The sequence below is a fragment of the Talpa europaea genome (genome assembly GCF_964194135.1).
Source record: "Talpa europaea genome assembly, chromosome: 12".
In the NCBI taxonomy this organism is placed as follows: domain Eukaryota; kingdom Metazoa; phylum Chordata; class Mammalia; order Eulipotyphla; family Talpidae; genus Talpa; species Talpa europaea.
Genome location: NC_140079.1, coordinates 21063266 through 21083043, shown reverse-complemented (window position 1 = coordinate 21083043; position 19778 = coordinate 21063266). Strand labels below are relative to the sequence as shown.

At 42.8% G+C, this 19778-nt stretch overlaps 1 protein-coding gene across 2 annotated transcripts in view; it reads right to left on the bottom strand.

Annotated features, from left to right (window-relative positions):
- Positions 1–7719: 7719 nt before the first annotated feature.
- The window catches only part of TECTA (tectorin alpha), a gene marked incomplete at both ends in the record, with an annotated part of 69436 nt that continues 57377 nt past the window's right edge, over positions 7720–19778 (bottom strand). For both annotated transcript variants that reach the window (XM_084251090.1, XM_084251091.1), the window contains 8 exons: positions 7720–7820; positions 8635–8751; positions 9299–9386; positions 10485–10647; positions 15007–15255; positions 15705–15868; positions 16848–17050; positions 18256–18366. In XM_084251090.1, the coding sequence (XP_084107216.1) occupies positions 7720–7820; positions 8635–8751; positions 9299–9386; positions 10485–10647; positions 15007–15255; positions 15705–15868; positions 16848–17050; positions 18256–18366 (1196 nt within the window). The remainder of the gene's footprint in view (positions 7821–8634; positions 8752–9298; positions 9387–10484; positions 10648–15006; positions 15256–15704; positions 15869–16847; positions 17051–18255; positions 18367–19778) is intronic.

Genomic DNA, 19778 nt, shown 5'->3' with positions numbered 1-19778 from the left:
GGCAAAAGAAATGGTCAAGGAAATAATTTCTCAATATCCTAGGGATGTTTATCAGTGTTTTCTTATGTATCTTATGGATTGTTTTTCACAATAATTTACTTATTGTTCAAGGTAATCAGGTTAGCATTTTTTATTTATGAAATCATGCTTTTACTTCCAAGATAATTCTCTAAAGACACTTTGTTCTTTCCTTTACATTGGTTTTTGTCAACAGAATATTTGATTAAATTCTAACTTTCTTCCTCAGGGTAATCCTGTCTTTACATTTCACTGACTGGCTCTGGGTTCAATTGGATTTTTAACTCGCTGTATTAAATCTGGGGGAGACATTGTTCTCCTTTGTATAATATTTTCAAATATCCCAGAAAGAGAATTAAAATAATCTCCCCCTACCTTTAATAAAATCTGCTTAGGAATTTTAGTGAAAGTGAACATTCCTTTCTTGATATTTTTGGAAGAGAAAGATATTTTCAGTGGCGACCTGGCTCCCTTAAGTGTCCATGAGAAGGGCTAGTTGCAACCTCTCTGTGTTGTCTTTGCCATGCTCAGTGGCACTTTGTTACAGATTGGGATGAAATGTTTCTTGTTCCACCTTCATAAAACTAAAAGATTATGCCACTCTCATTTTCCAAGCCTCATCCATTACCCAGAATAGGATTGGAATAATTAATGCAGCAATTGTTGAAAATACTTGCATTTTCTGCTGTTTGTTGGAGCAAATTTTGCCAGTGATCTAGTGACTCAAGTTCTTGTTTTGAGGGTGACATTTAAAAAGCCCATTTTTTAAGTCAGAAGGAAAAAGAGAAATATTGGATGGCTTCACTTATAGGTGGAATATAGGGAAACTGAACAAAGGTCAGGAAAAAACCAAAACTTGCAGGCAAACCATTGACTTGAGGCATACAGTGGGGAAGAGAAAAGGAGAGGGGTCAAAACAGAGGAGGGAAGAGCACAAGGGACTATGGTGATGGCTCGTGGGGGCTCTGGTGGTGGGAGAATTATGAGGACTATACCTGAGGAGAAGAAATCAAGTGTACAAAAATGAATGAAGTCATAAGGAAAAAAGCATTTTCTATAAATAAATAAAAACCCACTTCTAAGACTACACTCAAAGATGAATTTTGTTGTGTCTCTACAGAATGGAACTTTTTGGTAGAAGATTTAGTAATACATGCATGCATCTTATAACATTTTATTATGAAAATTTGCAAATCACCATCTGATTTTAAGTTCTATAGTTTCACCCTCCCAACATAAGTGTGGAAAACTCTAAGGCAGAGGCAATGGAAGTAGTTTATACCAGTGTAGCTGTGAAAGCTCTCAGTTTTTATGAGTCATGGGTATGTTTTTGGGGGTTTATCAGGGAATTTGACTTTTGTTGAATTTATGTTTCTAGAGTATAATGCCTGGAAATACAGCAAATACCTGTGTGTTGTGACCACCAGAAATTGCCATCCTTAAAATAAAAAGAGCTGTGCACTGTAGATGTGTCTCCCTATCATCAGGCAACCTGGGCTCTCAAGGAAAATTGCGTACATAGAGGACACTTAAACTGATTGTAATTGTTAGGTAAATGGTTCACTGTGGCCCAGAGGGATGTTTAAGATAAAAGGGGTAAGATTTCTCTCTCTCTGCTAACTTAGTTCCTGGATTTTATTTTAATGTAACAAGTGACAGTAATCATTTATGAAAGGGCCAGATTAAAAGTACAATTATAAAATGGTAACCCATAGAAGCTGTGGATAAAATCGACAGTGGCCAAGCATCTCTAGACTTCGTTAATTTTGAATTAATAGAATTCTTCTACTCCTCTCTTGGAGGTTCATCGTAAGCCTTTAGGATACAGGCACTGTTTTTTTTAGGACAAAAAAAATTGTATTCTGTGCTGTCCTCAGCTCCTCTTCCCTTTTGTGCTTGAATATTCTGCTGTGACACCGAGACACTTTCACATTATATGTTCAATCATTTTTCCCTTGTCAAATTACTTTGCCAAATTGCTTTCTGATCAGGACTCTTCAGGAGAACAGACTCCCTCCTTTGCCTGGATGTAGATATTTCTTAACAGCATTTTGCAGTCATCAAGACTGAGACTATTGGAAAGCGTGATTGAACATACACTTGTACCTCCTTGATTTGAATGGTCCACCATAGATCTGTGAACTGCATTTAAGGACCAGAACGGCCGGTTGCATTAAGCATGTTCCTGGCAGGGAAAGAGAAGAATACTAGACACCATGCATTTTCTGCCTTTGGTTAACATATAAGTATTAACTGTATGGCATATTTCTAAGTGAATAGAGTCTTTAAGTTAAAAAAAAATCAGTGTATTCTGGATATCCAATGTAAAGATTTTTCACAGACTAAAGTAATTAAATATGTTGTCCCCTTTAATAAAATATTTTTTCACCAACTAAAGCAAGGTAATATCCATGGATTATTGTACCCTAAAGTAGACCACACAGAAGTCCTAGGGTTGGAGGCAACAACCAAGAGTTCACTGTCAAGGATTCTTTGTCCTTAAAGGACTTGAAAGACTTAAAAAATATTGTATCATCCTAATATGTCTCATTGGAAGTTGAAATTTACTGAATAAACCATGATGTATGCGTATACAAATGGCTTTGTGCTTTTCTGTAGTTAGTACTTTCTGCTGTATGGGATATAACTTCAATTTAACACTTTCCTCTCATTTCTCTGTCAAAATCCAACATGAACAGGGGCAGAACAATATTCAATAAGGTGGGAAAGCATTTGGTATATGATATGCCACATGAGCATGAGGTGTCATTTCATCTAAAGAGAGACTATCTTAGTTTCAAAACTATTTCACAATCAATATTTTACGCTAATGAATAAAGCAGTAGCTAGCCCAGAGGCGACATGCAAACAGACACACACAACAAAATGTGGTGTGAATGTTCTTCCTGCATTTGTTTCCTTAGCAAATAGAATTTGATTGCTGGGTTCTTCATGGAACGATGAGTCTTTTGTGTTTTATTTCCAGCTATAGACAGAGAGATCTGTCCCTCTGCCGTGGAGATGTTGTCTTATATGAGAGCCGTATTTCAGCAAATATAATTAAACCATCACAAACAGAGCCTGGCATTAGTCAGACCAGAGTTATTGCTATTGTGCCTTAGATGCATATGAAAGTATTTCGTATTCTGCTGGGGGAAAGGAAGATCGCTAAATATTTCATGGGTTTTTCTTGATCAGATTGTTTATTTCTCAACTTTTAAAAGAGACACTTAATTTTTCTCGACAGCTATTTTTGTCAACGTGTTAGAGAAATAGATATTAAGGGCAAAATTTGCATGGGATGCCAAGAGCTGGTATTTTCCTGGAATTATGCTTACTGTGTGCATAAAAATAAATCTCATACTGTTCTCCAGAAACTGTCCTTGGCATTTGATGTGTTCTCTAAAGCTATATTCTGGTAATGTTCTCCATCTAGGGTTTCAAGGATCGGGAGAAAATCATATTTTGATTGGTGTGGTTCAAATGTACATTTGGGTTTCATGCAAAAATAAAAAGCGGACACTAGAGGGCGCTGTTTGATTCTCTTTTTCACAGGTTGTGCCGCAGATCCCAGCATATCAGGGCGCTGGAAAATGCCTTCGTGGTCTCCTAAATTGTAGTGGTGCAATTGAGGGTGTAGAAATCCCGAGTTCTGGGAGAGAGAATGGAAGGTTCAGAATGGGGTAGATGTTTAATTAATTCAGAATTAGTAAAGAAATAATTCTTTATTACCCTAAACCTTCATGATTATCATCTTTTGATGATTACTTAATTCCTTTGATTGAAAAAAATTAGTAGATTTCGAGCTCTCACTAAATGTCAAATGGATTTAAAAATAGCTAGAATATTAGACAATGTGAAACAATTAGTGCACTCAAGTTTTGCCATTAGGATTTTGACTAGAGCACATGCTTACTACTATTTAAGAGACTAATTACCAGATTCCCAATTGTCAGAAATGCCAGACCCCAAGATGGTGTTTTTTTTTTTAGGTCAGACAAACACCAAGTTAATAATATTCCCAATTAACTTCCATTTTAACCTCTGCTAAGCATGGCTTTTCCCCTTGTTCCCTGAGCAAAAATTTTTTGAGTGGCAGGAAAAGGCAATGTTCTAGAGCTGTCTTCACATAGACTTACGTTTATATGTATCTTTTCTTTTTTTATCCTTCTGATTTAATTTTCAAATCTGACTGATTTCTGATTGAGTTTTAAAGTAAGAGTTCTAGGACATTTACAAAAGTAATTCCTGTGCAGTTTGTATTCCTTCTGATTGAGGCAACATTAGTTTCCAACACTATATAGGCTTCAGGGGTACAGTTTCTCACCTTGACAACTGTACATATTTCACCATGCCCCCACCAAGTGTCCAGTCCCCATCCAACACCAACCAATCACCAGTTGCCACCCCCCCAACTCTCCTCTTCCTTCGTTTCTTTTCCTCTGTTAACCACAACTCTCTTGTCAGAGCTCAAGGGTTTGTTTTTATTTTGTTTGTTTGATTGCTTTCCCCCCTTTCTATTCCACAAATGCTGGATGAAATCATCAAGCATTTGTCTTTCTCCTTCTGACTTACTTCACTTAGCATAATCCCGTCAAGGTCCATCGACATGGCCACAATAGTGTTACTTTCTAAAATAAGGATATTTAAGAAGCCAAGTGTTCTCACTTTATAGAGGAAAATTAAGATATGATGATAGCAAATGATTTGTTTCAAGCAGATTAGTAGAAGGGTCAGGATCATCTTCTAGCTCTGCCTTCCAGATAGTCAGCCAAGGGACCATACTGGTGTCAACCTGTAGAAGATTTCTCTGTAATACAGGTGAGAATGACGGACTCAAAGACAGCGTGGCAGTCAGTCATCATCACAGATTTCTGGTTCTTTTCCCTCTTGGGCTAATGGGAAGTTCTCACATTCATCTTCCCCTGAAAACTAGTTACAGCCGTGTGATTTGCTTTGGCCAATGAAATGGGAACAGAAGTAAAAGGTGTCCCTTCTGGCAAGCCATTCTTCACACTCTCTACCCTTGCTGAGGTGAATCCCAAAGGGTAGTGTTGAGTTGGCAACATTAAAAGATATTGAAGTCGCAAGAAATAACAAATGTGACAGGTATATGGAGAAAGGGAGCGCTGGTCTACTGTTGGTGGGAATGTAAACTGGTGTAGCCATTATAGAAAACTATGTGGAGGTTCCTCTAAAAAAAAAAATTAGAACTAGAACTACCATATAATCCAGCAATTCCATTTCTGGGTATTTATCCAAAGGAAATGAAAACACTAACTTGGAAAGATACCTGCACCCCCATGTTTATTGTGTCATTATTGACGATAGCCAAAGTAGGGAAGCAACATTAAATATTTATAGGTGGGTGGATGGATAAAGAAAGCGTGGTGCATACATACACAATGGAATGTTATTCAGTCATATAAAAGGAAATCCTGCCATTTGTGACAACACAGATGGACCTTGAGGGTATTATGTGAAATAAGTAAGACAGAGAAAGACAAATACCATATGATCTCATTTATAGGTGGAGTCTAAAAAACAAAAGAAAAAACCTGACCTCATAGGTATGGAGAAGAAATATGTTATTCTCTGAGAAAAAGATAACATTCTACATCAAGTATACCTCAGATTAAAAGGGTGGTCTAACATAGGAACAGAAAGGTAAACCAAAGGAAGAAAATAAGAACTCAAATGCCACTACAGGGATTGAACACTGTTATATGCTAAAAGGTGTCCTACAGTTCTCTAGGGAAAAAGTAAATCATTCAATAAATTCTGTTAGAAAGAAACAATAATACAACACTCACCCAGGCTGAGTGAAGGACAGAGCTGCCTGACATGGATGAAAAGAAACCTTTGTTGTATAAGCCACCAGATTCTGGGGATGTATGTTACGGCACCATAACCTGGCTTATCCTGAAGACAGACAAGGTTGTCAACCCAGTGAGAAAACCAAAGGCCAAGAATAAAAAGATATAATTAAAAAGCTAAAAAAAATTTAAAAAGCACAACAAACTGTAGCCTTTACTTGAGAAATGTCTTATGACTTTGATGGAAAAATCAATAGAGAAATGATGAAATATTAAGACACTTCCCTCTTGTAGTTTTCATTTACAATTCATCTAAAAAGAATAAGTAGAAAAACAGACGAGACATTTTTGTGTCCAACTCAGAATCTGCTTGATTGTGAAAACCTAAACTGTAAACAGTGTCCGTGAGAATGGGGCGTTGGTGCCGAAGCTTCTGATCCAAAAGGGGGGAGTCTTGAGTGGGGGATTAAAGCAAAAAAAAATAACATGCATATAACATCAGTTTCCATCGTGGTGAGGAAGATGGATTGTATCTCACCAAGATGAGATGATTTGACTCCTTAATCCATCTCAATGCTCAGCATTTCCCCAAAAGCTCCCATGATGCGCAAGGTGAGGCAGATGCATGTTTTTCTCCATTAGCACCATTGTCCTCTCTTATCATGTGGGACTGCCCCAACCAGCTAGAATCTACTGACCCTCCCGGGAAGCTGGAGAACAAAGCAGCTGAGCGCTGACTCAGTCTACACCCCACTTCTGCAGCCCAGGGACAGTGGGAAGTGGCACTTGCCACGTCAGGCGGCAGTCATCTCACCCACACCCACGGTCAAGGCTTTCAGAGTTCCCAGAAAAATGCCATCAGCTTAAATCCCAAACAACTTCAAAATACACTTGAAGTGGGTCTCACTTTGCTTTACCCTTAAAAAAGAGAGGCACTCTGGGAATCTAGCTTCATTTTGTAGTTAATTACAGAAAATGTGTGTTTATGTACTCACAAAAGAGGATGCCGCCTGCTTCTCCTGCGCACAGCACCTTAATGCCCGGCTAATGCTCTGCAGATTCACACCAACAGTCGCAGAACAAAACGCATTAACTCTGACCAGCTGGGCCGACCTGGTGCTGTTGCTACGGCTGCCACTGCTTTGTTTAAATCGTAGCTTGCTGTTTAGCGTGCGAGGCTTACCATCAGTAAGAATGATGCCAGCCACCAAGAAATGACAATACTTGAACACAAAGTTTATTGAAGCATAAAACACATTAAAAATTATTTGGTTGATTTGTAAAAGAGAAGGGGTTAGGTTGGAGGGGACAGGACAGGGCAGTAGGATTTCCCAGGGCTGCACATAGGTACCCAGTGGCCAGGCCGCCGTGGCAAGGCTGAAGGACACGGAGGGTGGGGCAAGGAACGCTTCGTAACAGAAGGGAGCGACACAGGCACGTCACAGACCAGACACTTCCCAACACTGGAAAGATTCCTTAGGGGGAGTCGTTGTTTCTCAATAGCTTTCCATTGGCTCTCCCTGTGAAAACTTGGAGCCAGAGCCAGCAATGGTTTGACAGATTTCTCTAGTCAGATTTCTCTAACCAGGATTTTTCCCTTTATGGGTTTTTCACATGAACCAAAATTTTCTAGGGACAGCTGTTGGGAATTTTTAGGCAAGATATATACTTTCCACAAGTGGCTTTTAGAAGCCCTGTTGCATACTTCGAAAGAGGAGCTTGGAATTTCACTCATTTCTGGGTCTCTGACTGAGGCGGGTGGTATCACTGGGAGATGGATGCTGGACACTTTCCAGTAGGTTTTGACTTAAGGGCACACAACTTTAATGCTACAGGGAGTAGAAGTGAGTAAATTACAGTACTTTGTATAGCAACCTTGAGTTAATTATGAGGTCGTGCCTGATTTATAGACAAAATGCCATAATGAAATCTGGGCCATGATGAGCAGTAGTGTCCCGACTTGAAGTTCAATGGAAGAGTTGGAGGCTGTGGACAGAGAGGAGCATGTAAGTCCTATGGAAAAAATACCTGTTTGATAGAGATCAGACATCTTAACTGAGTTCAGGAAACATCATTGTCAAGAACCCACTTTAGGGCCTCCCTGGTGGTGCAGTGGTTGAGCGCTGGGTTGCGAAGTTGCCCGCAGCCTCTGCAGCGCCGGTTCGATCCCCGGCTGCTCCCCAGCCACCGGAGGAGGGTCCCACATGGCGCGCAGACCTCTCCTGCCACCCACTGCTCCCCTCAGCAGTGTACTTCGGTCCTTCTGCCTGTTCTGCTCCCCGCTCTGGCTCTGGTGAATTCTCTCACCCTCCCGCGCCTCTGACTGTACCCAATGCTTGTATAAAAAAATAAATAAATCTTTAAAAAAAAAAAGAACCCACTTTATCCAAATGGCCCCAGCTTAGGCAGCAAAGAAGCAGCATTAACCTCACATGTAGAGTCTTGCCTGCAGAGGGAACAGGGGAACCACCTGCTAAGGAAAGCTTATCTGTTGGGAGCAACAGCTAATGCAGACTTGGTGGCCAGATTTAAGGCCAATATTTGGTCTTTAAATGGTTGGATAATTGATTTTTTAAAATCATCTTTGTTTTTAGATAAAAGAGCAGCAACTCAAAGGTTTCAAAAAACCAAAATGGCGCTAGAAGTCCTTGGGCGTTTTCCCCATCTTCTTAACTTCTGGAATTTTCATAGCTAAGTTGCTGCCCACATGGGATTCACATGAGTTTCTCCTTCTTAGGGCAAAGAACTTCATGGGTTCCCCCACCCCAGCTGCCTTCCCTAAAGGTGGGGGGGTTTCTACCTCTGCAGCTCTTGCCGTCTCCCTGCAGGGTCCCCGTTACACAGCTGCAGAGGGGCCCGTCCACCCGGCTCGTGCAAATCTGCTCACACCCTCCATTGTCTTCACACCAGTCCAGCCCTGAAAAAGAGCAGTTGGTCAAGTCAACTGCAAACAGTTAACTTTTCAAATGCTACCCAAGGGCTCAGCTTTAAAGAGAGGAGAGGAGGAAGAAAATACCAACTTTGCATTAGTCAATCAAAAGACTTCCTTACAGGGCCTCCCTGGTGGTGCAAGGGGTTAAGATGCAACCTATGAAGCTGTCTGCAGCCACTGCAGCACAAGTTCGATCCCCTGGCCAGCCTGGGAGCAACCCACATGGCACAGCAGACCTCTCCTGCCTCGCCCGCTTCTCCCCTCAGCAGTGTACTTTGGTCAATCTGCTGTTCTGTTCCCCACTCCATCTCTGATAAATCCTCTCACCACCCCCCCACACCTCTGGCCTGTACCCCAGCTCTTGTATGCATAAATAAATAAATCTTAAAAAAAAAACCTTACAGAATCAGGCAGTGTTCTCAACAGCCTCCTCATTCTCCAGATTAACATCATCGGGGAAACACACCCCAGCATGAGCCCAAGCCTCCCGTCGTCTTAATAATTTATAGTGTGATTTAGGGAACATACGTACTTTTTCTCCTAATAGGTCCCACTGAAATGATCTGTTCTTTAGGTTCTTTGGTATAATCTGTGGCAATCCTTGAATTCTGAGGGCAATTCTGAAAGACAGAACACCAGGGGGAAAATTTCACACAATTAAGCTGATGACTTATTATTCACCGTGTTTCCACCTCCGAAAGAGGCAGTGGCTCCGGCCTCGAGCCCTATCACTGTTCAGATTAATTAGAACCAATGCGGTCTTGATCATCGAGCCCACTGGGACTCTGGGCTTTTTGTTAAAAAAATTAAATACATTCCCCTTACTACAATTAGACTCAAAGAAGCTCCCTTTCTAGAGTTGAGGTGTGTCATATTGCCTCGGGCAATGATGAGTCAGGCACCCTCTATAAGCAGCTCTGACCATAAGCCACAGGTCACATCTATAATCATGGGGGAAGGATAAAGCTGGAATGTGAAGGGTTAGGGACCAGGTATCAGTACAATAAAATTTTAGGGACACGCCATATGGGGTGGAGATGTCAGCCTGGTGTGGAGGACATGGCTGGGTTGTCACCTCACGTCATGAGCTTCTGCACAGCCTCGAGCCCTGGTGAATATCTGAGTGAGCTACAGGGTAATCCCCAGAGGAAGCCATAGATAAAGTGTATCCTGAGCCCAGGAGTTTGTAACTGTAGTGTTTGGAGCTTGGTCCCACCGGTCACTTCAGATGCAAGTGACCTGAATCTGGTGCAGTGATCCTTGAGCAGGACTCATGGTGTCCCCATGGGGGGATATTTGGCAATATCAGGAGAAATTTTGGATGTTACAACTAGGTCAAGGGATGCTATTCGCATTGAGTGAGTAGAGAGAGGCGACCAGGGGTGCCGTCAACCAGCCTACAATGCACAGGCAAGTGGCCACAACACAGTGATTTGGCCCAAACCATCAAAAGTGGCAAGCTTGGAGAAGCCCTGCTCCAGGGTGACCCCCATGCCAGATGGACATTCCAGAGAGAAGGGAGTGGACACCATTCCCCCATGTCCTCTTATTGTCCCACCAAAGATGACTGCTGCTCCCAAGCATCTGAGGATGATTCCAGTTCAGCCGCTTCTAAGTGCTGTAGTCTAAGGGGCCACACTGACCCAGGCATTTGTGCCCCCAAGTCAGAAAACAGGGGCCATGAGAAATGAGGCCAAAAATTGGCTTTGCTCACTTACTATTTTACATGAGTACTTTTCTGAATCGCAGAGCGACACCGCGCAATGAAGGTGAACTTCATCGTAATCCCCAATGAACTTGAAGACGGTGACATGAAAGCGGCAGGTTAGGGAGACACCGTTCTCCTCAATGCCAATGGTGTTATCTTTCATGTTCTGACACCTATTCAGGAAAAAAAGAATGGAATCTTTGCTTCCCACTTTCATATTTTATATAAAACCATCATAAACAGGAGAGAAGCCTTTGCATTTGAAAGTGACCTGCAGACTCCATGAGTTTCTCATTTATTCCCACTCCCTTTGATTTTCATAGTTTGTTCCGAAAGCATCAAATAGCACCTTGAACTAGTATCCAGGCTGCAACTAAAAACTGAATGACCGTAGGGACCACACTCCATCTCCCCACGCTGCAGTTGCTCATTCCGCCCCCACAGAATGCTGTGTTTTACTGATATCAATTTGACAAACACAAGATTAGTCCTTACCGCTTCTGTACTTTCTTCAGTTAATTATCAATTTTGGGGAGGGCCCCTGATTCAAACCTCCTGGGAAATCTTCCCACATATTAAAATGGGTGGGAGCTGGAGGAGAAGGAAGCGGTCAGGAAGAGCTGCAGAGCTGTTTTGATGCAGGTGACAGGTGTTCTCACAACCTCCCCACCACTCCTGGTGTCAGGCCAGGAGGCAAAGACAGCAAAGGTGACGCCATGGCCCCCACGCAGGCACATGTAACTTGCTGCCTCTTCTAACAGTTCCCCAAATGGATCACAGCCTCTCAGGCCCCAGGGTCTTTTCATATCACGTCTCCCCCACATGGAAGTCTTCCTACTCTTCATTCTAGGCATAACCCCTGTTCTCTGCCTTTATAAATATTCCCCAGTCCTGCCCAGGCCAGGCAGCAACAGTGGATTTGCCAGCGGCACCCTACTGAGCACTCAGAGTATTCGGGACCCAATTTGTAATCCTCACTCCAACACACTTTGGGGCAAGTAGTACATATTTAAAAATCTTTGTTGGATAATGAATGAATGAGTTGTGCTGCCACGGCCAAGGTTGGCCTACAGGAGCCAAAAAGCTTTTTAAAATGATAAAGATATAATGGATGGCTTTTTTTCTTTTGTTTCCTATCCCTAGTCCACAGGATTAAATAGCTTAGTGATAAGGAAAATTAAAACTGAAGTTATCCTTCAGCATTCCCACACCTATTAAGTTTGGTAATTAGTCTTCAAGGCCTTCGTCTCTTAGATGCTCTGAAGCAGAAACTCACTTGCCATACTGTTCCTGGTCACTGTTATTCACGTGAATGATCTAAACTGGGGCGAGGATTCTAGAATGTTAGTAGAATTTTCACACAGACCTCCCCTCATAAGCACAGAGAGATGGGGTTTCAGTATCACAAAAACATGGAGCAGAAGGAGGGGTTCTGAGGAAGGAGGGACAGGCTGTCTGGATGCTGTTGGCATGAGCCAGGAAGTCAAGCTCTAGGGTTCTGTGTCCACTCTCTGTCCAAGTACATGGACAGAAGAGAGAAGTGACATGTGTGTCCCCAGACTCCTGAGTCATTATAGATGCTGGGGTCAACACACCCTTCACAGAACCCTGGAAGAATGAATGGATCTGCCAAATTCTGAAGCGACCCATTGTGCTGTTCTTTCATTAAGCATGGAGTATCCATTTCCCCATAAGTTCACTGAAAAAAAAGTCATAACCACATCCCCCCAAGAGAGGTCAAGAGAACTCATGAATCAAAATTCTCCCACATGATGAAATCACCCCCAATAATTGTTTAGCTTGAAGGCCTTTATTCGGACCCTGGGGAAGCTGAACATGCTCACTCTCCCCCACTATTTAACAGTCTATTAAATACTGCTTAAAAATGTTAAATGCTACAGTGGTCTTCAAAGGAGGCACACACCCTAAAACATGGGTTCATATTTGTATAATGGCTGGGGTCTTAGCACTCCTACTTTAAGAAGGGGCTTTGAGGGATAGGGAAGGCACAAGAACAGGAAAACCGAGAAACATGCCCAAAATCTATACCTCCAAGACACCAAGCAGTAGCCAAGTCCTTCTGAGGAAGTGGAGAACCGATTCAGAAAGGCAAGTGCCTTATCAAGGTCATTGCTGGAAATCCCACAGTGCATCCCAACACCCAGGCCACTAGCCATGCTTGGCTAGTTAGGGTGACTCGTGTGTTGGTACCTGAAAGTAACCTTCCTCTGTGCCCTGCTGGGTGGGTGGGTGTGCTTGAGCTCTGTGCCTAACCTGTTTGAGGCTGTTTCATCTGCAAAATAGTGGTTATTTATTATTTGCCCAGAAGCACACCCCTTTTGGGGGGGGAGGAAGGGCATTCCCTGGGCACCATAGGCGTGGGTGCTGCCCCAGGCTAAAGAAGGGTTCAGGACACACTACCCCTACATCTGGCACCTTGGCATACTGAATAATTCAATTCTATATTTGTTGAATATTTTAATATTTAATTTTTCTGACCTTCCCTCACTCTTCTTCTCTGAAACAGGTCTCTCCCTCTGCCCAGAAGTAAGGGGCGCCCTTATCTTCAGAGTCAAATGGGCCCTGAAAAAGGACAAAGGGCTTGCGAGATACCCCACAACTTACTGCACTTATATCATCTTCTCCCCAGCTGTCCATTCCTCATCAAGCCTGACATAAAATTATTCAGATTTAACCTTTCTTTGGGTCTCCATTTTCTTACAAAGTTTCCAGTGTTACCTAAAACTTACATTAAATAAACATGTATTCTTGTCTCCTGTCTATCTTAGTGTGCTTAGTTTTCAGACCTTGCTAGGGACCTAGAGGGAGGAGGAAAACTGTCCTTCCTGACACCAGGCAATTTAATGTTGCATCTCCTCCATATCAAGAGGAGGGGAGTGAGCCAAGGGGGCTCCTTTTCTGGGATCCCCTGGACTGGGGACAGAAGGCACACGCACTCCCCAGAGACTGCGGTAAGAATGCAAGTCCAGGATTGCCAGCACCAAACAGTGTCAAGGAGAGAGACACAGAGCTAGAGACAGAGAGGCAAGGGGTACAATGAGTACAGGGATTCTCGTCAGCATCTGGCTTCCAGAATCCACTTTTGTGATTTGGCTTTGTAACCATTAACTGTCTTCTTTTTTACATGAGCTAGTTTATTTGCTCTCTACCACTTATAATGGAAATAATTTTGATTAATGTTGTATTGGGTTGATGGAAATATTCCAAAATTAGTTTGTGGTGATGGCTGCACTCCTATTTTTACTGAATTTGCTAAAAATCATTGTTTTACACTTAAAGCAAGTGTATTTTTATGGTAGATAAATTATGTGTGGAATAAAGCTACTTTAAAAAGAATTATTGTTGCTTAACATAACCAGTAAGCATTTTTTTAAAATAAAGATAATTATCATGATTGTTGTTTGGTCTAAAGTCTTCTTTTCTCACTCACTCAATATATTTTGATGCACAACCATCATGTTTCATGAAAATACTAGGTGCTGGGTATATAGCAGCAAGTAAGAAGAAACTCCTTGAGTTTACAGGCTGTTATTCGAATTCCTCTTTAATTTTGATAGATTTCCTATTCACCAAGCTTTAGTTATTCTCATTACATTCTTTCATTGGCAGATGATCTACATTTCTCTCAAATTAAAATTCCAAGTAGGCAGGACAGAATCCCCTCTTTGATCACACAGAGAATAAATCATTTTGTGGCGAATGTCCCCTGGATCTGGGGATCTGTGCTAAGTGGCTGTGTGATCTCCCTAAGTCTCATGCTTCTCCTCTATATATGAGTGTAATATCTACCTCGGTGGTCCTTGTGAGAATTAGCTAGCTCAGGGTTGCAAATGCTAGTCCTGCAGGTAGTCAACAAGTATCAGTTCCCCCTCCCTCCTTTAAAAAACTGATGCAGACAAACATTACATGGAAGGTTCAGAGACTGGCCTCTAAGAAAGGCTACCCACCCAGTGCAAACTGATCCAACCGCTATGGAAAGCTGTGTGGAGATTCCTCAACCTACTAAAGATAGAGCTTCCATATGATCCAGCAATTCCACTCCTAGGTATTTACCCAAAGGACACAGAAACATCAATTCCAAAGAGCACCTGCACCCCTATGTTTATAGCAGCACTATTTACAATAGCTAAGCTTTGGAAACAACCCAAATCCCAAAAATAGATGACTGGATCAAGAAGATGTGGTACATATACACCATGGAATATTACTCAGCATTCAAAAAAGATAAACACATGCAATTTACAGCAACATGGATGGAGCTGGAAGGGATCATGCTCAGTGAAATAAGCCAGAAAGTAAAAGAAAAATACTGGATGGTCTCACTCATAACAGGAATCTAGAAAACCTAAATATGGACCAGGAAAAAGAATAACTATAAGAAAGGAAAAAATCAAAATCAAGAAACAACTATGAACCAGAGACACTCTTGCTGGTGTGGGGGGGGATTGGGGTCAAAATCGGGGTTGCAATTGTATGGGGAATATAAAAATAATAAAAAAAAGGCTACCCACCCTCCTTCAATGATGAAGTATCGCAGCTTGTCATTGCTGTCTCGGGAAGGGGTGGCATAGCATTTGTTCAGTGTAAGGATCAAATGTGTGGAGTCAGCTCCCACTACAAAGACTCCGACATACAGCACATCTCGGGTTGTCAACACCACTTCTCCCTGGCGGTAGGGATGCTTATAGGAGGCGTTTTTGTAGAGAGCCATCTTGGTGGTGAAGCTGCCCTCTTGGGTTGGAACTGTCAGGTTAATGACACTAAAAGGAAAACAATCATGAGTCTGGGATCCGAAATACTTACAACTTACTCAGTTACCTACCATTTCTGCAGCTGAAAATGCAGGGGGAAGGCAAAGCACATAGCAGTAAAGTCTATGGCTGCACTGTCTAACATGAGACCCACTAACTGCACGTGGCAATTTAAATTAGATTAAAAATTCAACTCCTCAGTCCTGCCCCCCAGTCACATTTCAAGTGCTCAGTGGCCACATAGAGCTACTTATTGGTTAGTGCAGATGTAGAACATTTCCATCACTGCAGAAAGTGCTATTGAACAGTGCGGATCCAAGGCATTTAGGTTCAGAAAATATGAATTTCTCCCCACACCCGCCTTGTGCTTCAAAAACAACAGCTAGCCATTTTGATTATACTAACCTTAGCTGTCAAGGAAAAGACAAAGCCATGCAAGCAGCCCATGAGATTTTTACCTTAGCATAGGCTTCACGACAGAGTCTAAGGAGATCTTGATATCTAGCTCATATGCACAGGAAAATTCCACATTGATCGTCCGGTCCCTGGTGATGATGTTGCCAGTGTTGTTGGCGCTTTCTATCCAGATTGTGTTTTTGTACATGATATGAGTGCCATTGGACTGCAGAGCAAAGGGGAGGTCAGAAATCATTAAATCTGGGAGGATGTGTCTTGCATTTCAAATCCACAGCCCTGAAAGTGGAGAAATGGCTTCATTCCATACATAACCCAGAGACCAGTATAAATCAGTATGGCTCTAACCTCAGCATTTACTAGGGGAGGAAAGTATTACAATAAATGTCATCAACACACGTCAATCTGATGACCTTGAATGCCCACAGAGGGTGTTTTCACATACCGCTGAATTCTATCTACAACATTCCCCAGTTATTTGCAGGAACCCAAGCTGGGAATAGTGTGAAGTATTGGCATGACAGGGTAATATAACTCTCCTCTTGCAATTCTTACTTCAAAATCTCTCCTCCACCAATATTTGACCAGACATGCCCACAGGGACCAAAATGAACAAATACAAGTTTCACCTTCTTACTCCCTTCACCCCCTGATACAAGTGTTAATGAACAGTTATCAATACAAGGCAGACAGATGACAGGCAGGGCACAAAGAAGAGGAGTGAGATGCTTTGCTAGCCTACGTATTGGCTAATCTGACAATAAGTGTTGAGACCTTGTTGTATTTGTATAGTCAGCTATTAAACGGTGTCTTGGACACCTTTGGGTAAAGCCCTGAAATCGCTGAATCCAGCCTGTATTTACCTGCAAGGACAATAGAAGCACAAAAACGGTAACAAAAAAAACTGTCAATATACAGGGCAAAAGATGACAGCGACAGCACAAACCAAGAAAAGCAGCAAGTCATTACTGGGCAAATCAACCACTTGTGTTTCAATCAACCACTTAGCACCCAGTGAGCAGGCTCCTGGCTGTCTTTCTTTCGTGTCCCACGTGCCTTCTGCAGTTTTCCAAGGAGCATATGCTAAGCAGGCCACCTGGAAGTTGCCTTTAAGGCTATCCGATGGGCAAACACCCAGTGCGGAATTGGCCCTCTGCCAGGCATTCGTTTCCACCCTGGTTTCTCACCTGCACGATGTTTCCACAGTTCCCTTTGGTGTTGTTGATCTGAAAGGAGATGAAGTCTTCCCCTTCAATGCCCAAGCACTGCCGGTCATTGACCCGCACACCTTCCCGCTCGAAGCCGAGCTGGAAGAGTTTGCACTTGGATATGGACACCTCCATCTGGGCTGCCTTGCAGGTCACCTCTGCATCAATAATGTCATGTGAGTCTGTGGGGAACAGTTATTACAAAAGGCAAGTCAGTGGGAGCTGGTCTTGCTGCAGGGGTGGGGGGCAAAGCCTCCCATTACCACTCTCCTTTAGAAGCTACTAATGATCTTCCTGCCAAGGCTGCGGCATGTCTAATTAAGCTTTGATGACTCCAAATGAGTGTATGAATTCACTCAAAGCAATAACTTTGGCATTGGTAGAGGCTTAAAAAAAAAAATCATGATGAAATGCTAATAAAGCATCTCTTGTGTCCTCTTCATAAACCCCGGCCTTGCCTCACCCCATTTTGGAGGTAGCTACCTTCCCGGAGGCTATACACCGACTCTGGCTCACTGTGGCTTGGTGAAAGAACATGCCCCCAACTGGGAGCAGCACTGGTTAGGTCCCCTGGTGCACTGCAGCTCAGCAGAACCCCAAGAGAGTCCCCGACGAGCTTAGGAGCTCTAGCCTTTTGACACAGCCATGCGCCAATTGACATTTCCGCTGAGTACATAAACACAGGCTAATGAGCACTACAGAAACAGAAAGAAACATTTTTATCTGCTTAGGTGAAGCCCTTGAACAGCACATGTGTCCTCTCCTATGGAGCCTTTTAGTGCAATTAGACTTTCATCCTCTGGAGATGTTCAATTTAGCACGTGCTTTCTGAGCTGCGTGGTTCAGACCAGAGTACAGAGCTGGAGGCTTCCTTTCCCCACTTCGACCTCCAGGGGGCAGCACTTGGGGACAGGTCCTGCAGTCCTGCGTGTTTGCCATTGGCTTCAAACATTTCAATTGTGTCTTCAGGACCCAAAGGTTGTGGGCCAGATACAGCTGGCTGGAAAGGAGTCTTAAAGAAGCCATTATTCTAGTGCTGACTCTTACTTTTTTCACTAAACCATCCTACCCTCCCTAAGCATCTAAAAGATCAGTTTGGACCTCTCTGATATTGAACATGGCATAGCCACAGATGTAACTGGCTGATTTCATTCATGTACATATTTAGGTCTTATAATTTATTGAAGAAAAGGATGTAGCTAAGAGAAAATGATTAGCGTACTTTAAAGGTTCAGATTGCTTCCTTGTTCTGCTTAAATGTTGATGAAAGCTTCGCTATTTGGGTTTCCAACCTATAGCATGGGACACACACACGTTCCCATCCTGGAGCCTTCACGAGGATGCCAGGCCTCTCTCTTGGGGTGGGGAGGGGGCCCTTGTTACTCACTGTTTCCATAGGGTGGTGGCTCGATGCAGCCACACAGCTCGCCTCCGTTGTCCAGCTCACAGGTTCGGTTGGGACAGTCAGCCCCCACACAGGGATCTTCAACCACTCCTGCTAAAAAGGAAAACAAACAAACACGCACAACTTGATTTTCACACCAATGCATAGTAGCTCGTGATGCCACACCAGACCTGCTGCTATAAGCTGTGATGGAATTAGTGATGGTCAGATGGCAGCCAGGGCAACCTTCCAGAAGAGAATGACAAGAGCTGGTATTGGGTCCTTGCGATGAGCCCAGTTTCATGCTTAAGCTGCATTGCCCCCTGGGCCCTCACAAATACTCTGCAAGGGAAGTACTGCAGCTCCCATTTCATAGATGGAACTTGCCCAAGGTGACACACAGGTGAAGGCAGATGGTGAAAATGGACACATGGACATGCTTAACAGCCACAAAGTACCACAATTACTGCACTTACTATACTGTACAACTACATGCATTTGTGTGTTTATGTTTATGTGAAGACTAGGTCAAACCATTTATTTCTACTATCCCAACACCCAACCACCTCAGAGTTGGTGCTCAACAAACATTTGTCAAGAATGAAAATTTGGAGGCCAATAAGATCTCAGAGAGGTCCTTCTGACCAGGACTCCTTTGTGTTCTCATTCATGGTCCTTCTTCCCTATAAACTTCCACTTAATTGTCTAAAAATAGATAAGCCCAATACCTACACACACTCACCAGCACTGACTTAGATTAATGGCGCTGTTTTGCCAAAAAGGGTAAAACTATAAGGAAAATATAAATGTGCGGGAAGAATAATCATCACATCATATGAACACTATTTCTGCAGCAGATGAGCCCTGCAAGAGTATAAGCATCTGTGTGTGAGATCCACTAATTGAGAGCATTTTCTCTTAGAGATTCATTTATTTGAAGAATCAATCTCTCTATCCAGAAGTAATAACCCTATTCCTCGTGGTATGTCATGGCCAAGGCTAAAAGAACAACTATTCGATCCCAAAATGCGCCGAGTTAGCGTCAAGAGTTTAAAAATGAAACATAAACTTCTGAGTTGTCCCACAACTTTAGATCCAGGACCACAAACCTTTGCTAAGTACTGAATTGCAATTGGTGAGAATAGAGGTGGTTTAGATCACCCTGTCTGAATTCCTGGAAGGATGGCTGAAGAGAAGCCATCAGCATCATTTAACATTTATCTTCAAAAGGAGTCCTTTTAGGGCCTTCCTGGTGGCCTACAGGTCAAGTATCAGGACTATCATCACCCTTACAGCCTGAGTTCGATCCCCGATCAGGGAGCTAACCCACATGGCATAGCAGACCTCTCCTGTCTTGCCTGCTGCTCCCCTTAGCAGTGTATTTCAGTAGATCTGTCTGTTCTGTTCCCAACTCTGTCTCTGATGAATCCTCTCACACCTGCATCTCTGGCCCATACACCAGTTCTTTTGCAAAAAAAAAAGAGAATCCTTTTAGAAAGCCTCTCTCACCTGCCTTACGTGTTCAG